This window comes from Oncorhynchus nerka, linkage group LG8, assembly GCF_034236695.1.
Source record: "Oncorhynchus nerka isolate Pitt River linkage group LG8, Oner_Uvic_2.0, whole genome shotgun sequence".
NCBI classification, from domain to species: Eukaryota; Metazoa; Chordata; class Actinopteri; order Salmoniformes; family Salmonidae; genus Oncorhynchus; species Oncorhynchus nerka.
The window spans coordinates 22364730-22374703 of record NC_088403.1 but is presented as its reverse complement, the minus strand read 5'-3'; the positions used below and the strand labels follow the sequence as shown (position 1 = coordinate 22374703).

At 42.8% G+C, this 9974-nt stretch overlaps 2 protein-coding genes across 2 annotated transcripts; both read left to right on the top strand.

Annotated features, from left to right (window-relative positions):
• The first annotated feature begins 2933 nt into the window (after positions 1–2933).
• LOC115132930 (inhibitor of nuclear factor kappa-B kinase-interacting protein-like) lies at positions 2934–8999 on the top strand. Its single transcript, XM_029665653.2, has 4 exons — positions 2934–3501; positions 3672–3789; positions 5813–6034; positions 6398–8999. Exons 1-4 carry the CDS (start codon positions 3290–3292, stop codon positions 7016–7018), a joined length of 1173 nt encoding a protein of 390 aa, XP_029521513.1. The 5' UTR covers positions 2934–3289; the 3' UTR covers positions 7019–8999.
• Positions 4114–4839, top strand: LOC135572998 (inhibitor of nuclear factor kappa-B kinase-interacting protein-like). Its single transcript, XM_065022053.1, has 3 exons — positions 4114–4128; positions 4199–4396; positions 4428–4839. The coding sequence occupies exons 1-3, from the start codon at positions 4114–4116 to the stop codon at positions 4836–4838; spliced, it is 624 nt and encodes a 207-aa protein (XP_064878125.1). The 3' UTR covers position 4839.
• Positions 9000–9974: the final 975 nt, after the last annotated feature.

Genomic DNA, 9974 nt, shown 5'->3' with positions numbered 1-9974 from the left:
CAAAATGTGTAGAATTGCAGGAAATTTGCTTTAAAACTGCTAAATTTTCTCTCCATCCCATAGCAAAATGTGTAGAATTGCATGAAATTAGCTTTAAAAATGCAAATAGTTCTCTCTGTCCTATTGGAAAATGTGTAGAATTGCAGTAAATAAGCTTTAAAACTGCAACATTTTCTGAAAATGTTAAATGTTGACTAGAATGTTAAAAAAAGGCCATACAATTACACAAAAAAAATTGGTCTTGGTCAATATTGAGCCAGCTCCGAACAGCTCTTCTTTCAGCATGATTGTGTTAAATAGACATGGGAGAGGACCTCAGCCTGGGGCCTCCAAATCATTAAGAACGCCCCTGCATGGCCCTTGGATATGTGTAAAATTCCCACATTACCTTGCATAAGGGTAGACTGTCTTTGTTGCACCATTCAGGATTATTGTAAGGAAAATATAGAAACGCTATTGATAATCGATACTTGATATTGGGCACTTTAAAACTACAGTGCCTTCAGAAATTATTTGCACACCTTGACTTTTTCTGTCAACGATCTAAACAAAATACTCTACTGTAAAAGTGGAAGAAAAAATCACACATTTATAAAATGTTTTTTTTTTTAACCTTTATTTAACTAGGCAAGTCAGTTAAGAACATATTCTTATTTACAATGAAGGCCTACTCTGGCCAAACCCAGACGACACTGGGCCAATTGTGCACAGCCCTATGGGACTCCCAATCATGGCTGGATGTGATACAGCCTGGATTCTAACCAGGGACTGTAGTGGTGCCTCTTGCACTTAGATGCAGTGCCTTAGACTGCTGTGCCACTCGGGAATCTTCATTAAATACGTATTCAACCCCTCAATACATGTTAGAATCACCATTAGCAGCAATAACAGCTGTGAGTCTTTCTGGGTACGTCTCTTAAGAGCTTCCCACACCTGTATTGTGCAACATTTGCCCATTATTATTTTTAAAATTCTTCAAGCTCTGTTAAATTGGTTGCTGATCATTGCTAGGCAACCATTTTTAGCCATAGATTTTCAGGCAGTTTTAAGTCACAACTGTAACTTGGCTACTCAGGAACATTCACTGTCTTCTTGGTAAGCAACTCCTCTCCCGATTTAAACATAAAATGATGCAGCCGTCACTATGCTTGACAGAGTATTACTCAGGAATGTGTTGTATTGGATTTGCCCCAAACATAACACTTTGTATTCATGACAAAAAGCTACTTTGCCACATTTTTTGCAATGTTTGTGCTTTGTTGCAAACAGGATGCATGTTTTGGAATATGTTTTATTCTGTACAAGTTTCCTTCTCACTGTTTCAATTAGGTTAGTATTGTGGAATAACTGCAATGTTGTTGATCCATCCTCAGTTTTATCCTATCACAGCCATTAAACTCTGTAACTGTTTTAAGGTCACCATTGGCCTAATGGTGAAATCACTAAGCAGTTTCCTTCCTTCCTGTCAACTGAGTTAGGAAGGATGCCTGGATCTTTGTAGTGACTGGGTATATTGATACACCATCCAAAGTGTAATTAATAACTTCACCATGCTCAAAGGGATATTCAATGTCTGCTTTAAAAAAAATGTTTACCCATCCACCAATAGGTGCCCTTCTTTGCGAGGCATTGGAAAACCTCCCTGGTCTTTGGTTGAATCTGTGCTCGACTGAGGGACCTTACAGATAATAGTATGTGTGGGGTACAGAGATGAGATAATCATTCAAAAATCATGGTAAACACTATTATTGCACACAGAGGGAGTCAATGCAACTTATTATGTGACTTGTTAAGCAAATGTTTACTCTGCAAAAACAAAGGGGTTGAATACTTATTGACTCAATACTTTTCAGCTTTTCATTTTTTATTAATTTAAAACATTTCCAAAAACATAATTCCACTTTGACGTGTGTCGGCCAGTAACACAAATATTAGTTTAATCAATTTTAAACTCAGGCTGTAACACAACAAAATGTGGAAAGAGTCAAGGGGTGTGAATACTTTCAGAAGGCACTGTATGTAAATTGGTGAAATGTAATTTGCTCAAGGCCAAATAAACTGAATGTTTGGCTACCCCCCTTTTTTTGTGGGTATTTTTGTTTGCAGTGGTGTAAAGTACTTAAGTAATACTTTAAAGTATTTTTTACTTAAGTCTTTTTTTTTATATATGTACTTTACTATTTATATTTTTGACAACTTTTACTTCACTACTTAAGAAAACGGTGTACTCTTTACTCCATACATTTTCCCTGACACCCAAAAGTACTCGTTACATTTTCAATGCTAAGCAGGACAGGAAAATGGTCCAATTCACACACTTATCAAAAGAACATCCCTTGTTATCCCCATTGCCTCTGATCTGACGGACTCACTAAACACAAATGCTTTATTTTTTAAAGATGTCTGAGTGTTGGAGTGTGCCCCTGGCTATCCATAAATAAATAAAAACAAGATAATTGTGCCTTCTGGTTGGCTTGAGATAAGGAATAAGAAATGATTCATACTTTTACTTTTAACATATTTCAGCAATTATATTTACTTTTGTGTTCCTTTGCATGAATGAAGTGCGCACATAACTGTGCTCTTTCATTTTCTGTAAGTATATTTAAAACCAAATCCCTTTAGACTTTTACTCAAGTAGTATTTTACTGGGTGACTTTCACTTTTACTTGATTCATTTTCTATTAAGGCATCTTTACTTTTACTCAAGTTTGATATTTGAGTACTTTTTCCACCACTGATGTTGTGTTCCTTTGCATGAATGACGTGCGCTCATAACTGTGCTTCTACTCATCATTTATTCGCATTAATACCAATTCGCTTTTACAAACTTGAAATATCACCGTTTTTCATGTTTCCTCAAACGGTCTATTGGGGAACGTTGCCTAGGCCTACTCATCATCTAGCGGGCGGCACGTTGTAATATTTTCTGGCGTCAGCGGTCGACGTGGCTGGCTGACGCATTTTGCTCTTTTTCCTCAAATTCCAAGGTTCGTTTAAGAGGTCGATTTCTTTACGGGATATGTAGACTTGTTTCTATGCTTGGGCAAGTAGAATGCTTGTAAGGTTTATTTGATTATCTGAAATACCTAAATATTCTAAATTATATTCACATTTGAACTAATACATTTAACTTGAATTTGGATGGAGTTTCTTGCGCTAGTCTGCTGCGAAACTTCTAGAGCTGTGGGCCATTGTCGCTTGCAGTCGCATCTGCTACTTTGAATCAATTCCTTTTCAAGTAGGCAAAAGGAAGCTGCAAGCCGAAACTTTGTTGTAGGCTACAAAAATGCCAAGTAATGAAGTGAAGCAAAGGAAGAAGACCACGGCTCAGAAACTAAATGACGAACCGGTTGAAACTTCAAAGTACACTTCCGAAGATGAAGCGAAATCTACCGAAGGAAATAGCGTGGCTGAACGTAAAAGCTCCTCGCCGTCCTCCCTGGATGTGAAAACGATAACTTGTCTACTGTCACTGATAGTTTGCATAGTGCTTACATGGTAAGTAAAAGTAAGCCTATTCAATTGCATAAGGCAAATATTTACTTATAAAGGCCCGTGTGCTTATGGATAATTCCTATTTACTTTAATCTCGGCCAAACAAGAGGAAATTAATAATTTTATGTTTGAGTTGGCCTATTCATGACTTTATTTTCCCCCATACATTACAGGTTTGTATTGCAGCAGAATGCAAGATTCTTCGACGTGGAAGAAAAGTACAAACTACTGTCTGGGAAGACTGCAAGTCTCCTTGAAATGGAGGAGGAAGTCATCAAGGTGTCCAAGAAGGTATGTTTTGTTTCTGTCTACCCATCTCTCTCCCGTGAAGAACAGGACACAAAAACATTGTGCAGAGAAGTCTATGCTTTGTTATGTGTTTATGTCATTGTGTGGATTGGTACTGTCATTGTCTTGCTTGTCACAATGTAGGCCCCTCCCCCTTATTATTTAGCCCCTGCAGACATGTCTGCATTATTCATGTATTTATTGCTGCAGTTATTCTTGCATCTTGGATTGTATAGCCTATCCAGTTGAATTGATTTCTGTGATTAAATCACATTAGAATTGTAATACACATCTTTTAACTGAATGTGTGCATGGATTTGTACTTGTATGATTGTATTGAGTGTGAGAGAGAGTACTGAGGATCCCAGAGCCCCCCAGAAACAGCGATCCCTGTTTTGTGTTGCGGCTGCAGCTCGCCGCCTCCGAGGACGACCTGCAGGGGGCTCTCTCCACCTTCTCCCTGGCGACGCGCCTCGAATGTGAGCTCTCCTCGCTCCATGCCGTCGTCATGGCGATGCAGGACGACGAGAACTCCGCCTCTCGCGATCTCCAAACAGTCAACGCCCGCTTCTTCAACGTGACTGAGACGTGGCAGACGGGCCTGGCCTCGGTGACCTCTGACCTGGCCTCTCTGAAGACAGTCATGTGAGGCGCACGCTGGAGCCACGGACCGGGTGAACGAGGCCGTGCAGAGGGCCCGGGCGCTGGACGAGAGGCTGGAGGACAGCACCCGGCGGAACACACACGCCATGGGCCACACCGAGGACGAGGATGCCAAGCGGACCCAGGACCAGCTGGACTGGAACACCAAGCACCTCCACAAACTGGAGGACCAAGTCCGGAGCCTGCTCCGAGTAGATACCGAGTTAGTTGCCCAGCTAGAGGAGCACATCTCCCGGGCCCAGCAGTGCGAGGCTCACCTCCCGGCTATGGAGGAGGCAGTGCGATCCATTCTGAGGCTGGGGGGGGGGACATGGGAGTGGCGGAGCGAAGGCTGGAGGAGCTCACACTGCAGGTGTTTGGGACAGAGGACAGCATGCTTAAAGCCCTGACGGAGATCCTGGACATCAAGCAGGCTCTGGACGCCCTCCAGCCCCACAACAGCATCCTCAAGATGAGGAATGAGTTGGCCGTTGTCAAGGAGACCCTGGGACAGCTCAGCAGGGGGGAGGAACAACAGGACAACCAGGATAATTCTGGGACGCCAGAGAGGGAGGGGTGAAAGGTCAAGGACCCAGAGCAGGATGAGCCACCCTAGCCGGTGCATAATGATGACCTCCGTGTGTAAACCATGGGAAGGAGTGGTCCTGTCATTCCATTTGTTTTAAAACTGCTGTTAAATCCTCACATAGTTAAACCATTGCTACGTTGTGTGATTTGTGCATTTTAACTTGCTATTGCTCAAGTTTAGCAATACGTTTCATCAATAGGTTTTAAGTTCTTTTCTCACAAACATGCTACTATCTCATATGGGAACCAATCAATGTTATCTGCACTGGCTGCTGAAAGTCAGCAACTGAATGTAGGGTTTGCACCCAAACACTGCTCCTGTAATCTGTAAAGGATATTATTGTTGCCTTGTTGGTGTCTGAAAGGAGAACAATTGTGACCGGTACTCCAATATACTCAAATGTTGAGTTTGTATACATTTTTTAATACACATTTTATATTCGAATGAGTTTGACAGTTATGCCAGTATTGCATTTCTAATAAATGCGCCTTATTAGTGTTTCTCTGAATCTTTTACATTTTCAAATTTGGTTAACTGTCTTCTCTCTCCTATCTTGCATATCTAGTAAATTAAAACCTGTCTCAAATATCTTAGTGTTGTTACCCATTTATGTGCTCTATTTATTTTCACCAAACATCAGCTTTCTGTGTAACTTAACGTCTTCCTGCATGTTTTTCAATTAATCCTATCTACCGGTCTATGACTGCATGGTCTAGCTGGTCAGTCTTTTCCTATGTAAAGCTCTTTTCTAAAATGGCCGCCCTGTTCTGTCTGTCCACCTGTTTCCTGGTGTAGTGCGAGGGTGTCCAGAGCCTGTTGGAGCATCTAGAGAGGCAGCCTGGTGGTCTCCTGCCCCACTTGGAGGCCCTGGAGCGGGATGTAAGCCGGCTGAAGGACTGGGCGTCCGGCCTAACGGAGAAACGCGGCCTGCTCCAGGACAGCGTGGCAGCACTGACCGAGGCTGTGGGACAAATCGAGGGACGGACCTTTGCCATCACTAAGGATGTCAACACTAAGGTTTGGCAGCAGCCTATGCTTTACTGTGCTTTCTTTAAAAAAAAATGATTTAAGCCATTTAATGCCCTCAACTACTTTGGTAATAACTCAGGCAATTACACAGGAACTGCAGATAAGATTCCTGGAACCATCACTGTATTGTAATAAGCTGGAAATAGTATGTTTTAAAGTAGTTACATAGTACAGTACTATGTAGTTACATGTAATAATACCAAGAACTTTATATTCCAAGTACGTAAAGGTTGAAGTCTCTCAAAACCAGAGGCAACTTGAACAGAACTGTGGCATTAGAATAGAAAGACCGTTAATGTAAGGCTTTGCCCATTAATCATCTTCCTCCTCTCCTCTTCCTCCATCTCCTAGGTGGCGTCGGTGAGGACAGACGTGCGTCGGATGGATGGGCTCCAGTCGGAGGTGGAGTCTCTCCTGGAGAAAGTACGGGAGCTGGAGGAGCGGGCCGCCCAGGCCGAACGCAGCATGGTCAAACGTATCGGCGACCTGCTGGCCGGCAGCATCGACCGCATCCAGGACCTCAAGGGTGCCACGGAGCGCAACGCCCAAGCCCTGGAGCAGCTCAAACGCCGCCTACCTGAACTGTTCGCCAACGACCGGCAGATCTCGGAGCGCCTAAGGGAGCTGGAAAGCGGCCGCGCCCGATTGGTCCGCACGGTGACCTTCGCCGGCGACCTCAAGCCCAAGGTGGCGGCCATCAAGCGGGACTTCGGGGCGCTGGCTCCGCAGGTGGATGAGCTGACCCTGAGGATTGGCCGTCTGGCCGAGGATCTGACCAAGAGGGAGGAGGACATCGCAGAGCTACGGCAGACATTCTCTAACCTCAGCGCTGTGGAGGAGGACCTAGGAGTTGTGACACAGCAGTTGAGTCAGATAGTTGAGCCTGAGATGCCCGTAGTGGGAGGAGAGATGCTTTTGCAGAAAGTCAACATGATTGAAGCCCTCCCTCAGACACTGGAAGGAGAGCTGTGAATGAGTGCTTTTCTATATGCTATAGATCTACAGAGTAAATGGCAAACTTTCAGCTTGTCACCAATCATTCCCTTACAATAAACGGCAAATTTTTGAGAATCTGAAATCAGAGTTTGCTGATCTTTCTGTACACCCATGGTCAACCCCACCTAGCCCTTGCAACAGGTACTTCTGGATCCCCTCCCCCAGAGATCTTGATTAATGTGAGCAATATGGTGGAACCCACAGAGGAACAGGTTACTCCCCCTATAATGTACATTTCAGTATACTTTCCATTGACTGTATACCTATACAGATCTTTAGGGGGTTGAGAGGTAAATCCTAGGGGTTAGGTTGAGACTAACTGGGCCTTTTATCTAGAATGCTGACTAACGTATGTTGCTTTACAAATTGTATCCTTGAATGAACCTGTCCTATGAGTAAGTTGGCATTTATTGCGAGGAATCTTGTCCTAAGGCGGAGCTGAGCAATTTCCACTAGAAGGGCCAGTAGCAAAGTCAAATTCTCTATATAGCGTCAAAATTCAGGAAAACAAAAATGTGCTTGTTGGAATTCATTTAAGGTTAGGGATAAGGTTAGTAGTGTGGTTAGGGTTAGGGATAAGGTTAGTAGTGTGGTTAGGGTTAGGGATAAGGTTAGTAGTGTGGTTAGGGTTAAGGATAGTAGTGTGGTTTAGGTTAGGTTTAAAATCAGATTTTATGGCTGCGCCAGCTAGTGTCTACCCTGCAGAGCTGCCTCCAGTACATGAGTCATCCCAATAAATGCCAACCTGTGTCCTAGGAGACTGGAATGTTATTTTTTGAGAAAAATGGCATCAATCATGGTGAATGAGAGGTCTTGCTGATCCACAGTTTTGGAATGTGAGCAGTCTCTGGAACAATTTCCCCCTTATCAGTTGTCAGTCTGGCCAGTGGGTGGGTTGTAACAACACTGCTTGACCCCTGTGTGACCTGCACACGGGTATGTAATCTCAGGCTAAGTGGCCTGTTCAGGAGGAATGTTATGTTACAATATGATTCTGTTCTGTCCAATAAGGAATGATGTCAGCGCTATACATTCTACCTGCAATGTTCTCAATAGTTCACAGTGCTGAATACATGCCCTGGGGTTTCACATGGCTAGCTAGTCTTGCTAGTTTCTACATCTCTCTGCCATGAATCGAAATGAGTCTGTGGTTTAAAGGTATAGGGACCTTAAATAGAATACTGAATGCTGCAGCCTGCAATGCAATGTAGCTTTGCCTGTGTTTACACCAGGGTGTGCAATCTGTCACCAGGAGTTTATTCAATGGGGCTGACTGCAGAGCAATGCAGGTAGAAATGTGTGACATAGAGCTGTGATTCATGTCAGAGAGTTGTTTCTGTTCTGTGTTTAACATTTTCATCTGCAACATTGCTGACTCTGCACTCCTCTGGAAAAAAAAAACCTTGGGCTTATTCAGTGGGTTGCCGTATGTTCTGATAGAAATATGTTGTGTAGAACAAACATGACGATCTTGTGGGATAGGGTAGCATGCCAATCTATTGATTGCTTTTCTAGGGCTACTCCGCTGAGTAAGCCTCCAGGTGTTTTACAGGAAATGTATGTCTGAAGGAGGAAGTATGTATCGGAGCCAAACAATGAGCTGACAACCTCATAGCCAATCACCAAAGGCCAATCACAACTTGTTTAACATGCACATTGGCATGTCATCTCTAAAGGTAGAGTTGAACCTACACATACCTGGATTTGCTCAACGACAACCAGACAGGGCGCAGATTGCAGCTGGTCTTTGGGTAAAGAGTGTGGACACCATTCCACTGTTTTAACTAGAGCTAATTACATGTACAGATCACACCACATGTATTTACTGTCTCCATTCCTTGAAACTGTCACAACCCCATTGTAGTGGTGTTAGGACACTGCAGAGATCGTGTTTTAAAGCCTTGGATATGTTGTTCTTCGTGTGAGAGGGATGTGCTTAATAAATTGTCAATTTGAAGTTTGTGTGTACTCTGTATTCCATATACACGTTTATGCGTTTCCTTGTTCATGTTGAGGAAATGGCACCTGTTGAATGGAAGGTTTGTGTGTGTGTGTGTGAGGGCTCAAATCAGGTTATAAGTGGCCTATCAGAAAATGATTGAATTAGCCTCAAGCAATCTCCTTCCCTCTTCAGATGAAAAGTAATTACTTTCAATAAATTCTCGCTTGACTGTCCCAGCAGTGTTTCCTAATGAACTATTCCAATAAGCATCACAGACTGTTAAGTCCACTTATATAGTCAGTCTGAAGCGCCAGGTTATATGTCAAATGGCACCCCATTCCCTATATACGGTGAGCTCCATTAGTATTGGGACAGTGGAATTGTTGTTGTTTTGGCTCTGTACCCCTGCACTTTGGATTTGAAATGGTATAACGTGCAGACTCTCAGCTTTAATTTGAGGGTATTTTCATCAAAATTGGGCGAACCGTTTAGACATTACAACACTTTTTGTTCATATACACCCCCCCCCCCATTTTAGGGGACCAAAAGTATTGGGACAAATTCACTTATGTGTATTCAAGTAGTAAAAAGTTTAGTATTTGATCCCATATTCATAGCACACATTGACTACATCAATTATGTGACTACATATTTGTTGGATGCATTTGCTGTTTGTTTTGGTCAGATTATTTTGTCCACAATAAAAATGAATGGATGCTACCATGATTATGGATAGTCCTGAATGAATCGTGAATAATGATGAGTGAGAAAGAGGCACAAATATCATACTCCCCAAACATCCCTACCTCTCACCATTACAATAACGGTACTATGTCAAGCAGTGCTGTAATTTCCAAACTGTTCACTCAATATGGGTGAAAATACCCTCATATTAATGCTGACAGTCTGCACTTTAACCTCAGTCATTATATCATTTCAAATCCAAAGTGCAGGAGTACAGAGCCAAAACAACAAAAAGAGTTGATGTCC

Bases quoted from the DNA above. Each gene is read 5' to 3' on its own strand.
- LOC135572998 (XM_065022053.1), top strand. The intron at 4,397-4,427 runs GTGACCTCTGAC...CTCTGAAGACAG, and splicing joins GGCAGACGGGCCTGGCCTCG to TCATGTGAGGCGCACGCTGG.
- LOC115132930 (XM_029665653.2), top strand. From the start codon at position 3,290: ATGCCAAGTAATGAAGTGAAGCAAAGGAAGAAGACCACGGCTCAGAAA. The intron at 3,790-5,812 runs GTATGTTTTGTT...TTCCTGGTGTAG, and splicing joins TCATCAAGGTGTCCAAGAAG to TGCGAGGGTGTCCAGAGCCT. The intron at 6,035-6,397 runs GTTTGGCAGCAG...TCCATCTCCTAG, and splicing joins CTAAGGATGTCAACACTAAG to GTGGCGTCGGTGAGGACAGA.